The sequence below is a fragment of the Morus notabilis genome, unplaced genomic scaffold (genome assembly GCF_000414095.1).
Source record: "Morus notabilis unplaced genomic scaffold, ASM41409v2 Scaffold568, whole genome shotgun sequence".
Taxonomy (NCBI): Eukaryota; Viridiplantae; Streptophyta; class Magnoliopsida; order Rosales; family Moraceae; genus Morus; species Morus notabilis.
Window position 1 is genome coordinate 232412 of NW_010368058.1, and position 16347 is coordinate 248758.

The following is a 16347-nucleotide window of genomic DNA, read 5'->3' on the forward strand; positions in this document are numbered from 1 at the left end:
GCCCTACCTAAACAAAGTATTCTTAGAAATGAACAACTATATTTTAGTTGCTTCTGAAACGTTGGCAAAGATACATATCCTAGCAAGTTGTATTTGCTGAATCCAACAAACTGAGAAGAAAAAAAATGAAAAAAAAAGGATTTCGTTAATTTTGTAAAATGACTGCATCACATGTCAGTTAGTATCAATTTGGTGTATATAAATCAACCAGATTACAATTTGTATAGATAAATTTTGAAGGGACAAAATTATGTATAAACCCGACTAGAATTTGATCATCAACCAAATGCTATACTCATTAGAGCTTTTTTTTTTGTTCATACATCACTCTTTATGTTACTCTCTTTATTCACTATTTGACATATAAACTCTGTCAGCTCATTTTTTTGTTTAAATAATAATATATCATGTTAGTGAAGTTTGCGTGTCAAACAGTGAATGCAGAGATAGCGACAGAGCCATAATTTATTGGTAGAGGGGGCCAAAAACTTTTTTTTATTAAGATTATACTAACATGTATATATATGTAACCGTTTTTATTTATGTATGTAATAAATTATAAAGAACTATTAATTTAAGGGGACAAAGTTTAATTTATACACATACTATATTAAAATTAAAATCACAACATTAAAAAATAAAAATAAAAAAGCTAGGGCCCCCTGCCCTCCAAACTCTGTCATTGTGCAAAGAGTGACAAAGAGAGTGATAAAATAAGTGCTCTAGCATTTGTCTAAGAGAATTAAACACAAAAAGACAAGCAATTAAGTCTATCACTCTATTAATGTAGAGAACTATTAATTTAAGGAGAGCAAGTCTAATTTATACACATACTATATTAAAATTAAAATTACAATGTTAAAAAATAAAAATACAAAAGCTAGGACTCCCACCCCTAAAATTCTGTCATTGTGTAGAGGTGATAAAGAGAGTGATAGAAAGAGTGATGTCAGTATTTTTCTAACAAAATTAAAACACAAAAAGACAAGCAATTAAAGTCTACTTGAGGTTCAAGGATTCAGAAGTCAAGTATAAAATTTCCAGCACCAAAGGAAAAAAAAAAAAACAAAAAAAGAAAAAACAAAAACAAAAGTCTACGAACTATTTAGACATTGTTTTTGTGGGTACAGTGATCGCCCAACTGTTTATTATTAGTTTTTTTCTTTCCTCCAAAGGCGGACGACTTGTTACTAAAAATAATATTTCTTAATTTCGGTGAATAATCAATTAAGTCCAGTTAGTCCATCAATAGTTTAAAGTTTTATAAGAATTTTGTTCAAACGTGGAATATATAGCAGGGATGGTAACATAAATCCTCCCGTGTGTTTCACAGCCTGTATTTTTTAAAATGTCGTACTTATCCAACGTACGGTGCTAAAAACATCATTTGACATAAAATCATTGACCAACATCCCCTAAAAATTGTTAAAATGGCTAAAATACCCATAAAAATGTTCAAACTAAATAACAATAAAGAAAATGAGTATTTATTAGCGGAAGGTTCTTATGGTCATTATGTGCTTGCATAATTGTTGATATTGATCTTTCTAAGTTTTTGATCGAATCTTTGCTCGTAAAGAAAACATGACATGGTCTAGTTCTTTTGATAGAGTAAGAGAAGTTTTTCTTCAACTAGAGAATTGAATTTTGTACTTATTTTAACATGTCATCTGAACTTTGTACTTTGTTTAATACACCCCTGAGTTATTGTGTGTTTGGTTAGTAGATTCGTGTTATGATTCAAATTATAATTCGTGACTCGTTATAGTATTTTCTCTCACAAAAAATATACGTAAATTAAAAATAATTTTAAATCATAATTCTAAAGCCATTAACCAATCATAATTTTACTTGTCCCTCAAATTACTACTTTTGTGTCAACTCCGAGAAATGTTGCTTACTCTCAAGTACTAATATTGTGTTTGAACATTATATTATTAGTTGTTATGGCATCTATTGTCAATCTAATATGAGAGTTAATTTGAAAATATTACGATCTCGTTCAATTCGTCGATTCGAGTTTTCAATTTTAACTGCGATGTAATTTTACTGTAACAAAAGTTAAATGTGACTTTTATGAGAACTTTTTACTATAGTAAAATTGAAATTGAAAATTCAAATAAATAAAATCAACGATGACTAACTAGTTATAATTATGGAATGATGAGTAGTTGGCAGTGGGTACAATTCATTTATACTCACCGGAAGTTGAGTTTTTGTACAAATGATTATTGCATCATGATTCTCTACCTATGGCATGATCCGTATTAACTTTCAGAAAAACTCATCTCCAAATTACGAAGTTATAGTGTGGAATGGAAGAACAAAGTTTTCTGTGAATCTGAATAAGTACATCAAACTTGGAGTTTCAGCTTCAATCTTTTCTAAACTGGGCAAGTCTTGGCATGGTAATCACACCCCTCATAGACTTCTAACCCTGGTTGGTCCAGTTCATCTTCTTTAAAGCAAGCACATCGCTTGCTCATCTTCCCAGTCAATGCGATTTCTATGGGCCTCTGAACTAACCTCGGGTAGCCGACATCGCACCAGACCTGACCAACGAAAAGAAAAATCCCTTGTGAAATCTAAAATGCAACTCAATCAACAGTGAAATGCCTGCAAAAACCTCACTGGAAAGCTGACTCATAATCACAATATTGGTTTTTGTGGAAAAGTTTTGTATCATTTTCCATGTTTTGTGGGACAAGGTGGACATATAACTCCATCAATCAACATAAGCCTGAATTCTAATAAGCAAGTCTCTAAAACAACACAAAACTGAAAGAAACGACATAGGGCCGGTTTCTGTGCAAATTGAATTCTTTTTTCTCTTTTTCATAATGTATTAAAAAAGGTGTGTGTGCATTGACATCCCGCGTCCTACTTTTCACACACCTATTTTTAACAAATTTTCATATTACTAAATTACCCATTAATAAAATTACTTATGAAGTACAAAAGTGTTTAAGAAAATGATACACATTACACAATCCCACCTAAAAAATAAATAAATAAACACATAAAAGCACATAAAGTATTTCTAGAAAAAAAAAATTAAAATATAATGAATATGGTTGAAAAGATAAACGATAGCCTAATACACTGGGATCTTTATTCTTACGTAATGTTTGATATAGTAGTATGGAATGAAGTTAATTTTATCCTAAAAAGATAAAGAAAAGGATGAAAACTTTGAATTTTATCAAAGGAATAAAATCATCTAAATGGTTTATCTTTCATAGAATGCATGAATTACCACATGTTCAGATTCTCCTTTTAACTTCTACTTTATTCACATCTTTTGCGCCTGTATTTCACAAAAGTAATGATTATATGTTGTGTAAAAAAACCAAAAAACAAAAAAACAAAAACAAAAGAAAGAAAGAATGAAAATGGTTGTAAAAAATAAAAGGATAAGTTCGGTTGGTGGGTGGGTAAAGAAAGGAAAAACAATACAATATGATTCTACGGACCTTTTTTTGAAATTTTAAGAGGGTGTAACAAGTAGAACAGGGGTGGATTAAGAATTGGTGTGCAAAAAATATAGACTAACCCTTAAAAGGAGAAAAAAAAAAGCTCATAAAATGAAGCAATGTGTCTGGTAAAAGTGGACTTTGTACATGCATTTTTACAGTTATTTTGAGAAGTAAGATTGATGCAGAATGAGTAGACTTTGAGTAAAATAAATATAGAAAATACATTAGATTGATTAGGATTGATTTTTATTTGATCTTCCCTTATTTGTGTATGATTTAATCAGTTTCCGATCTTGGTTTTGTAATCAGCCTATAAATTGGCTACACTACTATAGACATGGCAGACTATAATTTGAATGAACTATAAAAACCCCTAATTCTTCTATTTCTCTCTCCTTTCCTCTAATTTCCCCCTTTCTCTTCACTCTTTCAAAAAAATGCTCTTCACTCGTTCCCATCTCCCCTAACTCTACATCAAGGATTTTTTAGCTTCTGACCACTTCTACTACTTTATTACAAGTATGTAGTGCTTCTTTAGAAAGCAAATAAACACGAAAGGTCGCCATGAAAATTATGAAATGAACTATAAAAAATAAAATAAAAAATAAAAAAACTGATTTTCAAAGCTAATTGACTAGCCTCAAACTAGTTTTCTCGAATTTCTTTCTGCTTTTGAAATTTATGCAAACATATACCTCTCCACCCTCGTTTTGACTCCACCTTGAGTTGCAGCTGGGTTGCTTAGCTTCTTCTTTCTTCTGTTTCTCCAAAAGCTGTGCGCCTCTTGCTGCCTTCGCTTCAGCTCCTTTCAAATATTTTGTGGGATTTCCTTGGCTATCATAGTAACGACCCACTAGTTTGCCAACAAATCTAACAATTAGGAGTTGAGAATACTTATTATCAAACATTTTAGTCACTCATCGAAAATTTCAAATGCACACTTGACAAGGATGAAATTTTCAAAAGAAAGGAGATTACAACTCACGTGTAGCTTCGAGAGTAAAAATCCCTCCATTCAACAATGCTCTTTACCTGCAAAAACAATCGTAAATTCATAATCTTTTCAAGGATCCTTTCCTCCTTATAATCACATCTAAGTCCTTTATCCTGTCCTTTTTCACTTTCGGATAGGACCATGGGGAAAGGGGGTAATGAGCCTCACCAACTTATGTGATTATGCCATTGCAAAATGTGAAAAGAAAAACAAAAAAAGTGTGTGGTATTATTTTATTTTCAAGGTAAAACAAGAATCTATACCTCGGTGCTGGATAGACCACGTAATGAATCAGTGAGTCCATCTCCTGCACTAGGAACAAAGCAAAAAATTAATGAAACTACGTAGAAAGCATTTGCACTTATTGAAAGTGAAAGAGTCATTGCAGATTCCCTGATCTCCTATGGCATATTAGTCTCTATGTATGGTAATTAGAGAGAGTCAATGAAGTTCAATGATTAACAGATGATCATTTCCAACTTTCTGTTTCATCACTCCATACATGAGACACTATGAGTGCTTTAAACACTAAGAGTTGGGCCTTCAAGGAATCTTATTCCCTCGGGCATAAAGACGCTCGTTAAGTTAGTCGCGCTAACAGCTAACAAGTTCTACCAAGTAGCATAACTAGCAAAGTATCACCACATGATACCTTAAGAATGGGAATTATGAAATTCAAAAGGCCTATACACCCACCCAAAAATATCTTACACAACTGACTACAGATGGATACAACTTCTACTACTTACAAGCCTAAAACGCATTTTAAGTCCTGGTTTAATGTTAAAATCAGAAACCTAAGAACGAAAAGACCAGTAAGACCTTGTTTTCTTAATGAAGTCATACTCCACAAATGCTTCTAGAAAATAAATAACGACCTCACGGATATTTTACCAGAGTGCTTGATAGCTTTAGCTTTTTAAATTCTGCACAATCTAGCAACTTTAAACTACTACAACTGCATAGAAAGAAAATTGAAAACTAAGACCTAAGAGAAGTTGACAAAATACCTCTCAAACATCAAACTTAAGTACAGTTACAATTTAACAACATACGCATAAGAAAGTTACAGACAATGACAAGAAAATCTAAAGACAAAACTTCGAGTACAGTTACAATCTAACAAGAAACAATAATAACTGCCATTGTTACCTGTAAAGTTTCCTGAAACAAATGCGCGGGAAGCATCTCTAGATTGTATACAAACAAGACAACAGTAGTAAGTGTACCAGTCTATCAAATAATGAAGCACAACAGCGCATAATCCGTAATGTTGATGACATAAGAAGCTATACCAATTGGTAAAAACAATAGTTATTCAAAAGCAATAGTTATTGACATATGGATCAATTCTCTAACAAGGAATAGTACACACATTAAGGTTGTATATAATATATTTTGCTTCAAAAAATTGATATCTGGCCCCTTTGTGAAGACAACTAGCAAAATTTAGGGAGCGAGTAAAAGAAGAGTGAACCTTCCAGCAAAATGATTGTAACCCCCTCCCTTGCCATAATGAGATTTTCCTTTTGAAACATCATAGACAGACCTGATTCAAAAATAAAAAAATAAAAAATAAAAAATGAATAAATAAATAAATCTTTACCCACTACGTAAAATGTACCAAGACATTAGGAGGTAGGAATATAAATAGACAAATGGCTGATTGTTGATCTTTCAACTTATTACTTGCTTTGAACTTCACTTTTCGTTTTTGAGTTCTCTGAGAAAATAAATCAAAATCATATGTTCATTCACACATAAAAAAAGTGAAAAAAAATAAAGGGTACCCAAGAATTCCTAAGAGAATCGGCAAGCCTTCATCAGTCCCATTGTACAAAGCAAGTTCTTCAACATTGAACAATCTCTACGAAATACAAGCAACATCAGATACGTTTATATATAGCCATTAATATAAACTTTAAATTTATGAAATGGGGTAGTTCTATTTACTCCATTTGATTGCCAGGATTCAGCTACCAACAAAAACAAAACAAAACTTTATTAATTTTTTTCTCTTTGATGGGTAACCATATTTCTAGAAATAACAACAAACCCATAAAAAGAATTTTCTTTTCCTGGCTTCGAAAGTTCTTTTCTCTATTAAAAACGAACCCAGTATCACGTATATTTATAATAAAATGAAGATTTTCGAATTTATATAGGTAAGAGAAAGGATTTCTGACCTGTTGAGAACTGGGCTTAAGGTAAAATGTAAAGAGGAAAGCAAAAACAGTAACAACAACTGCAATCGCTACGGAAAAGGAAGTTGTGAAAACTTTGAAGCCCATCTACTCCTCTTCCACTTTCAGATTTGAAAGACGCTGTGTTTTTGCATCGGCGACAACCAGCCAGAGAGTCTTCTAACTGAGGTCTTTCTCTCACTCAAAAATCCCAGTCCTTAACTTTTAAATTATCCTGCAGTTATTTCCTACTAAATTATTACAGTTTTGGTCCTCTTATTAGTCAGGTGTTAAATAGTTAACAAAATTTGTGAAAATAAAGGATTAAAATTAAAAATATCTAAAGTTTAGGGTTTAAAATATAATTAAAAATAAAAGTTAATTTTTAAAAATAATCTCTAAATTTTAGATCTTTTCAATTTTTGTCCTTAATTTACACATATTTCATCAAATATTTAATACCTAGTTAACACATGATCAAAATTTGAATAGAATGATATATCAGCAACTAATTGTGTGACGTTTTAAAAGTCAAATATCAAAATAGAAGAGGTGAATCTAAGAGATCATTTGTATGATTAACCCAATAAATATATAAATAAAGACTTTTTACACCTAGGTACCCAAACTCTTAACCGTTAGCACTCGGGTCCCCATTTAAAAATTTGGATAATTGAGTCTCTAAACTCCCATTTTTTGACATTTAGGTCCCTATATTAAAAATCATAATCAACATCTATTTTAATGGTTTCCCTCTAAATTTTTTTAGAGAGTCACTATTTGTAACATACTTTTTAAATTGAGGGGCTATTTATTATATAAGGTTGACTGTGAGGACTAATTTATATACAATATATCGAAATGCGAATGACATTTCTGGATATGTTTGGTAGAGGAATTCATTCCCCGATTCGAATCATGATTCGTGGTTCGCTACAGTATTTTCTCTCACAAAAAATTCACGTAAATCGAAAATGATTCGAATCACATGGTTTGAATCCTCTAACCAAACGTCCTCTCCGTGTTTCTCGGGATTTCAACCAAAACAGTAACGTTTTGGTTGAAATCCCACCCTTTTTTCCTTTTTTTTAGGTCCTTTCTTCTTCTTTTTTTTGTTTTTATTTTAAAATTTATTTATTTCTTCATTTTAGTTCTTTTAAACGTCCTCTCCGTGTTTCTCGGGATTTCGACCAAAACAGTAACGTTTTGGTTGAAATCCCACCCTTTTTTCCTTTTTTTTAGGTCCTTTCTTCTTCTTTTTTTGTTTTTATTTTAAAATTTATTTATTTCTTCATTTTAGTTCTTTTTTTTTTTTACTTTTTTAAAAAAATTATTCATTGAAACTTTATTTCTTTTCCATTTTTATTCTTTTTGACCTAAAATTTATTTCTTTCTTCATTTTGGTCCTTTTTTACCCCGTTTTTTTTTTTTTTTTTTTTTTTTCCTGAAACTTCATTTCTTTTATGTTTTGGTTCCTTTTATCCTAAACTTATTTATCTTTTCATTTTGGTCCTTTTTTTACCCATTTTTTATTTTTGTCCTAAAACTTTAATTTTTTTCGTTTTGATTATTTTTGCCCTAAAATTTATTTATTTTTTCATTTTAGTCCTTCTTTGACTCTTTTTATTTTTATTTTTGTCTTGAGATTTTATTTTTTTTTCTTTTGTTTCTTTTTGCCCTAAAACTTATTTATTCCATCATTTTGGTCTTTTTTTTTTACCTTTTTTTAATACTTTTTCCCTAAAACTTTACTCTTTTTTCCGTTTTTAGTTCTTTTTGTCCTAAAACTTATTAATTTTTTTATTTTGGTCGTTTTTTAACTCATTCTTTTAACTTTTATCTTGAAGCTTTATTTTTTCATTTTAATCCCTTTTGTCTTAAAACTTATTTATTTATTCATTTTAGTTCTTTTTTTATCCCACTTTTTCTCTTCAACTTTATTTTTTTAATTTTGTTTTCCTTTTTTTAGATTTTGTATTTAAATTCTATAAGCTTTTAATAATAAAACAAAAATTAAAACTTAGAGGACGTTTGGTTGGAGGATTCAAACCATGTGATTCGAACCATTTTCGATTTACTTAAATTTTTTGTGAGATAAAATATTATAGCGAACCACGAATCATGATTCAAATCAAGGAACGAATCCCTCTACCAAACATCCTCTTAACATCCGAATTACTCCTCACGTGCACGTGAAATTGAACTAGTTCTATAGAGAAAAGAATTGAGGGATCTTTGATTAATTTATTCCTATTTTTAAGTTAAAAACACCTATACCCACGTGTAAATGTATGAGGGGTAAAAGAGCACGCTCAACAAGAAGACAATGGAAACGCCTTCATGTGAACCCCACCCACAAGAAAGAGACATTACTATTCTTCTCAACATTTCCGACTCTGGTCGAAAATTCAATCAGTCTTCCCAAGGCGACGCGATTCATAAGCTTTTCTTCTCCTTCTTTCCCTCCCTGTTTAGGTACGAACCTCATCCTTCGATTTTCATTTTTTTTTTCCTTTATTATTCCTATTATCAACGATTTATCTTCGAATTTTTCCCTTTCGATTTTCAATTTCCTTTTTCTTCCCGTAATACGAGCTGGATTTGAAAATCTTAAATTTCACTCGAGATTTTTCCCCATAACCGAAGCTTGATCGGGCGATTTTTGCTATAAAACGCGTTCCTTTCGCTCGGAGTTTGATCGGAATTGACGAGGTTTTTTGAATTGTATCTCAATTTGAATTCTTTAGGTAGTTGCATGTCGAAATTTTCCGGTTTTTGTTTTGTTTTTGAGTTTTTGGGATATATGAGGAGTTGATTTCGGGTTTATGTTTGAATGTCGTTGAAGTGACAGGTTATATAGGCATAGATGGGCGTGAGACAGGCTTTAAAGAGCCTTGATGCGTTTCCTCGTGCTGAAGAGCACTTGTTGCAAAAGACACGATCCGGGGCACTCGGTAATTGCGCTATTCTTTACCTGAAACCTTTCTTGGTTCGTCGTACATTTCTACGTTTTTCGCTATTCAATTTTGCATAGAGAGGGAAACATGAGTAAAGCACTCTGTTAGCTATGCTTTTTTAGTAAACACTCTGGTATGAGAATTGAGAATGCAGCCCTTTTTCTATTTGTTTATGTACATTAAGTTTCTATTCGACAAAGTTGCATTCGTGTTGTGAATTTTTCGATGTATAATGGAGAAAACGCGTTCAGTGTAATATTTAAGTTGTTAACAATGAGTTAATGGGAGAAATAATACTAGGCGTCCTAACCATTATCATAACTTTTTAGTACCAACTTACGTGGCATATGGTGCGTCATCCTTCTACTTGTTGGTAACAACTTTTTAATGGCAATTAAAGTTGGCGACTTTTTAAACACATACAGATAGAAGGCTGACCACTCACTTTCCATGTAAGTTGGTGATGCAAGGTTGGAGTAAGAGTTCGGACGCTAGCATTATTCAAAACAAAAATAAGCATCAACCATCAAAAATGAACATTTTCTCCTATAACCGGTGTCTGGCAGCAATTCCTCCTCCATTTCATTTCTGTTAACGTGTATTTAGCTTTTCAGTTCCGAATCATTTCCATGTTCGTTGGATGGAAACAAATCATGTATTCTTGTGGGAAAAAGAATACTCTCCGGATTGAATTTGATTTTTTTCTTTCTTTAATTTTGTAGTCTCCATTGTTGGATTGGTCATAATGGCTATGTTGTTCATGCATGAGCTGAGATATTATCTCACGACTTACACTGTCCATCAGGTTAGCATTGCTGCATTTTTTCCCTCCTGTATAGTGGATAATTTATTTTGGATGGAAGTTTCAGGTGGGAGATTGCTTTTTGTTTGGACACAAGAATTTAAAGCTTATATGACTATTTTAGAACGTTGCATGAAACTATTGGACTTAAGAAAAAGAGTCCCACCCTTTAAACAATATGGTGTTTTGCATTTCTCTTCCAATGCCCCAAGAAATAGGAAAAATGGAGAAATCCTTGTTTATTCAGTCTCTTTGATGTGTTATTGTGAATGGAACAAGTCAAATAATCAAAGGGTGTGTTCATTTCACAACTAAGTTATGACTTGAGTTGTGTATGTGAGAGAAAAATATTGTAGCAAAAAAGTTGAATTTGAATTTTTGTGAGAGAAAACACTGTAGCAATAAAACTTGAGTTGTGAAATGAACAAGGCCAAAATCTCATCGATCCGTTGGAGCTCCATATAATCTGTAGGAGCCATTGATGCTGAAAAACTGAAAAGGAGAGTGGAGACTTCCAACCATGGAATTTTTTCACTGGCTAACTAAACTTTTATCTCCGAACTTGTTGTACAATTTGGTACTTCAAGTCTCTTAGGAAGACAATTGTGGTTTTGTCCCTGTTATTTAGCCCTTTTAACCTATGGAACTACATAGTTAAATCAGGAGTGGTAAAACTGTGATTTGAGGAGGATAAAGAGTTGTCTAACAATGAGCCTTGTGCATTTAACAGATGTCTGTTGACTTGAAACGTGGAGAGACTCTTCCAATTCATATAAATGTGACATTCCCTTCGTTACCATGTGATGGTTAGGACATTCCTTGCTCTTGCTTTCTTGGAAAATTTGTATTGTTTATTTATCTTTTCAACGTGTTTAATTCTTCTCTATCCATATTCAATAATTACTACTTACTACTCTTTGTGATGAGAAAATTCTGAATTGTCCTTTCCTTTTTGTTTTTTGGTTGCAGTCTTAAGTGTTGATGCAATTGATATGTCTGGTAAGCATGAAGTGGATCTTGACACAAACATTTGGAAGGTGATGCGCTTTCTTAATTCTCTAATGTTATTTTCACCAAAGTGGATACATAAATTTAGGATGACAAGTTATGCATGCTTGCAAGCAGTGTATTATAGGTGTCAAAAAGATACTAGGGATTACTTAGTTTGACTTAATTCTCTCCCTCATGTTGCTCTATTTTAGGAGAAGTTGGTTAACTGAGGGCTCCTTCATTGTGCTATTTTTTAAAGCTTCCTATATGTGGACCTTGGTATCCTTCTTATGCTTAGTTATGTTTAACTCATTTCATAGTTTAATAAAGGCGTCATAGTTTAATGAAGGGATCATCTTATAAGCATCAGGAACTAATTCATGAATTGTTCTTGAAAGCACTAAAATGACACCATGTTTGAGACTTCCGCTACTTGTGGCCTTTTTTTGGAAGATCAGAACAATATGTTTTATGAGTGTTCTTGGATTTGTGTATTTAGATAATTGATATCTCTTCTTGCTATTTATTTTCTTTATGTATTAGATTCTGGTTTAAATCTTATTGTGTACTTGACGACACTTTTCTGCAATTCTTTGCTTGACAGTCAAACTATTGGGAAAGTGTTTAGTAGAAAATTTCTCATTATCTGCTTTACCGTTTGATCTCGAAATTCGAAACTTTTGTCAGAAACCTAGATACACGTTGAGTATGTGTAATTGATTGTATTTGTACATAGATAAGAGAAAAGAAAAGAAAAGAAAATCCTTGTAATGTTTAATGTTTGTTGTAATACGGAGCAACATTTATTGTGTACTTTGGCTGAATCAATTTTCACAACTAGCATCTCATCTTCGCTCCCCCATCCCCTCAACACCCTATTGTATTATACTTTTTGCTAAAAGCCCTCTTATATTATACTAACAATGTATTTTTGCTGCAGCTTCGCCTGAATAGTCATGGCCAGATAATTGGCACTGAATATTTATCTGACCTTGTGGAAAAGGAACATGCATCTCATAAGCACGGTAACACTATTTTAATTCTCTCCCTGCCCCAAAAAAGAAACTATCGTGGTTTTCATAAAACAAATCTTGGTTTTCTTCATTTGTTACCAAACTCTGGATTTATTAACTTCTTGACGTGCTCAACTCAAACTTTAAGGAACCTGGTAATTCTCAACCAAACAACTCAGCACACACTCACACACACGGTTTCACAGCCAAGAAAATGAGAGGAATTAGGGAATCTTTATTTATTTCAATTAGCCTCACGTTACAATAGTCAATTGAAAGATAAACCCGGAGATTTTGAGTACTTCGGAACTCCCAGCCACCGACGGTGGAAAACAACACAGAGACAACAAAACAGAATTCGACTCCCCTGCCCTAACCTTTTCCTACCCCCCAAATACCCTGATTCCTACTTGCCTTTGCCACGTCACCTGCCTAGCCACTTCCTAAACTTACTCCTTGGCCCCCAACTCTAGTCTTTTTGTCACCCTTACCTCTCCTAGTGTAAACGTTTTTCAGTACGAGTCTGACAGTACCCCCCCTTCGAGATCAACCTTGTCCCCAAGGTTGAAGTCGGGAAATTGGTGAAGAATTGAGTCTAGTGGCTCCCAAGTAGCCTCCCCCTCCGGCAGCCCCTCCCATTGAATGAGGAGGTCCATGTCAGAAGGTCCTCCAACGCGAGAATAACGGGCTCGCAACACGGCTGCTGGTCGAACCAAGAGCTCGAGCTCCTCTGTAAGCTGTGACGACAGGGGCTGCCTTGCTGGAGTGTCACCCCGAAAGGCCTTGAGCTGTGAAACATGGAAGACCAGGTGGATACGTGCGTCTTCCGGAAGCAGGAGCCGGTACGCAACGGTACCAATCCTCTCAGCAATCTCAAATGGACCATAGTAGCGAGGAGCGAACTTCTCATTATGCTTCTTGGCCAAGGACTTTAGCTGGTACGGTCGCAGCTTGAGGAGGACCCATTCCTCGGGCGCAAAACTGACTTCTCGCCGCTGCTGGTCAGCAAAATGCTTCATGCGTTGTTGCGCATTCGCCAATTGTTCCTTGAGCTCTTCCAGCATGTCATTTCGCAGCTGCATTTGCTTGGTCACCTCCTCATCCATCGAAGGAGTGTCCTGAAATCGGTACAAAACAGGTGGATGCCGGCCATAAACTATGTAGAAGGGTGTATGCATCGTCGAAGCATTGTAGGTTGTATTGAACCAATACTCAGCTCAAGGAAGAAACTTCAGCCACGACCTTGGCTTAGCCCCGGTGAAACACCGTAAATATGTCTCCAAACAGCGGTTGACCTGCTCGGTTTGGCCATCGGACTCGGGGTGATAGGCTGAGCTTGTGCGCAACTGAGTTCCTTGGAGTTTGAAGAGCTCTCTCGAAAATGAACTCATAAAGATAGGATCACGGTCGCTCACAATCAAACGAGGAACCCCTTGGAGCCAAACGATCTCACGTATGAACAACTCCGCCACAGACTTCGCCGAGAATGGATGAGCAAGGGGGCAGAAATGTGCAAACTTAGACAATCGATCCACCACAACTAGGATTGTGTCTCGTCCCTCCGATTTAGGGAGGCCGCCTATGAAATCCATGGAAATGTCCTCCCAAATCCTATTAGGAATTGGAAGGGGTTGCAACAACCCTGCCGGAAGCATAGCCTCGCTTTTGGCACTTTGACAAACCTTGCACCAAGCCACATAGTCCCGTGTTTCCTCTTTCATGCCCGGCCAAAACACATTCCTTGACACCTGCTTATAAGTGCGAAAGAATCCCGAATGGCCACCAATCACCGAGTCGTGGAACTTGTGCAACAACCGAGGTATCCATGGTGAGGAACGCGGTAAAACCACCCATCCTTTATAGAGCAACAACCCCTCCTTCTCACTGTATCCATCCCGAACCTACTCCCCAGCCAATAATTTTGCTAGCAACCCCGAACACTAGTCATCCCCCCGCTGACCGCTTCTAATGGCCCCCATATCCAACAACCGTGGAATGGAAATGGCAGTAAAAGTCATTGGCTGCTCATCCCCCCTCCTAGACAACGCATCCGCCACTTTATTAGCGGCTCCCGGTTTGAATTGCACCTCAAAATCATACCCAAGAAGCTTGGTAACCCATCGCAATTGCTCCGGTGGAAGCACTCACTGATCCAATAGATACCAGAGACTTTGTTGGTCAGAGCGGACCACAAAGCGTCGTCCCAGCAAGTAGTGACGCCACTTTTGTATGGCAAACACCACTGCCATCAACTCCCTCTCATAAACCGACTTCAGCCTACTTGACTCCGATAGTGCTTTGCTAAAATAAGTAATGGGCCGGCCCTCTTGCATAAGGATAGCCCCTAGGCCAGCCCCCGATGTGTCGGTCTCAATCACAAAGGTCTTGCTAAAGTCCGGCATAGCCAACACCGGTAATGTGGTCATGGCCCTCTTAAGGGACGCAAAAGCTCCTACCGCCTCTTCCTCCCAACCGAAACCACCTTGTTTGAGCAAATTGGTCAAGGGCCGTGCAATCTCACCGTAGCCCCGCACAAACCGACGATAGTATCCGGTCAACCCAAGAAACCCCCGCACGTCTCGGACACTCTTAGGAGTCGGCCAAGAGTTAATGGCGGCCACCTTGGAAGGGTCCGGCACAACCCCCTTGCCCGAAATGATGTGGCCGAGATACTCCAAGCTATGGCGGCCAAACGCACATTTCTTCAAGTTAGCAAACAGCTTATCCCGCTGCAATACCTCTAATACCTTTACCAAATGGCCCCGATGCTCTTCCATGGTCCGGCTATATACTAAGATGTCATTAAAAAACACAAAGACAAATCGGCGTAGGAATGGGCGGAAGATCGAGTTCATAAGGGCTTGAAACGTCGCCGGTGCATTAGTAAGGGCAAAAGGCATCACCAAGAACTCATAGTGTCCTTCGTACGTCCGAAAGGCGATTTTCTCTACATCTTCTTCATGAACCCGTATTTGGTGGTACCCCGCTCTCAAATCCAACTTAGAAAACACCTTCGCTTCGTGGAGCTCATCTAGTAGCTCATCGATGACTGGGATCGGAAATTTATCCGGCACGGTCAATTGGTTCAGAGCCCGGTAATCGACACAGAAGCGCCACCTCCCATCCTTCTTCTTCACTAAGATTACCGGACTAGAGAATGGGCTGCTACTAGGTCGAATGATCCCGGAGGAAATCATGTCGGCCACCAATCTCTCAATCTCCCCTTTTTGGAAGTGCGGATAGCGGTAAGGCCGAATGTTAGGAGGATTAGCCCCATCCTTCAATACAATCCGGTGGTCGCGTGCTCGTTTCGGGGGCAGCTCCTTAATTTCCTCAAAAACATCCCTGAACCCCTCTATCACATCCTGCAACTCCCTTGGTACGACCACCGATTGCTTACCATCCTCCTGCCCTACCACCTCACAGAGTTCCAACAATACCCCCACTTGTGTGCCCCCTACCGTTCGAGTCAGCGAACGAAAACTCACTGGCGTACAACATAAAGCGGGATCCCCAATCCAACTCACCCAATTGTCCTCCACCTTGAATTTCATGGTGAACCGAGACCAATTTGCCCGCACTTCTCCCAAGGTCCGCAACCATGTAACTCCCAAAACAATGTCCGTGCGTCCTAAATCAAATAGGAAGAAATCTTCTACCACCGTGAACCCTTGTACGGACAACTCCATTCCCCTACATACTCCTTGTTACTTGGAACACATACCGTTGCCGATCTGCACCCCGCATTTGGTCGACAAATCACATGGTAGTCCTAATTCTTTCACAATCGTCTCCGACACAAAGCTATGAAATGCCCCACTATCAATCAACACCACCACCACTCGGGAGCCAATTGTGCCCTTAAGTTTCATAGTTTTTGCGGAATTAAATCCCATCATAGAGTTAAGGAAAAGGTCTACATTCTCTTCCGA

The 16347-nt window shown here is 36.3% G+C and overlaps 2 protein-coding genes across 9 annotated transcripts in view; one reads left to right on the forward strand and one right to left on the reverse strand.

Moving 5' to 3' along the window:
- Positions 1-2176: 2176 nt before the first annotated feature.
- On the reverse strand, positions 2177-6874 carry LOC21400704 (membrane-associated progesterone-binding protein 4). Its single transcript, XM_010114579.2, has 8 exons — positions 6657-6874; positions 6261-6337; positions 5948-6019; positions 5623-5660; positions 4734-4777; positions 4462-4508; positions 4172-4346; positions 2177-2552 (listed from the first exon to the last, which is right to left on the reverse strand). Exons 1-8 carry the CDS (start codon positions 6759-6761, stop codon positions 2385-2387), a joined length of 726 nt encoding a protein of 241 aa, XP_010112881.1. The 5' UTR covers positions 6762-6874; the 3' UTR covers positions 2177-2384.
- A 2178-nt stretch (positions 6875-9052) lies between these two features.
- Positions 9053-16347, forward strand: part of LOC21400705 (endoplasmic reticulum-Golgi intermediate compartment protein 3) — a 12090-nt gene continuing 4795 nt past the window's right edge. For 2 of the 8 annotated variants that reach the window (XM_024176374.1, XM_024176379.1), the window contains exons 1-6: positions 9196-9400; positions 9499-9607; positions 10333-10415; positions 11143-11218; positions 11382-11449; positions 12343-12427. In XM_024176374.1, coding sequence (XP_024032142.1) covers positions 9520-9607; positions 10333-10415; positions 11143-11218; positions 11382-11449; positions 12343-12427 — 400 coding nt within the window. In that variant the 5' untranslated portion in view covers positions 9196-9400; positions 9499-9519. Of the gene's footprint in view, positions 9129-9195; positions 9401-9498; positions 9608-10332; positions 10416-11142; positions 11219-11381; positions 11450-12342; positions 12428-16347 lie in introns of those variants that run through there. The other 6 variants (XM_024176375.1, XM_024176377.1, XM_024176376.1 and 3 more) reach the window with 6 other exon arrangements.

Bases quoted from the DNA above. Each gene is read 5' to 3' on its own strand.
- LOC21400704 (XM_010114579.2), bottom strand. From the start codon at position 6,761: ATGGGCTTCAAAGTTTTCACAACTTCCTTTTCCGTAGCGATTGCAGTT. The intron at 6,020-6,260 runs GTACCCTTTATT...TTTTTGAATCAG, and splicing joins ATTCTCTTAGGAATTCTTGG to GTCTGTCTATGATGTTTCAA. The intron at 4,509-4,733 runs GTATAGATTCTT...TTGTTTTTGCAG, and splicing joins GTGGTCTATCCAGCACCGAG to GTAAAGAGCATTGTTGAATG.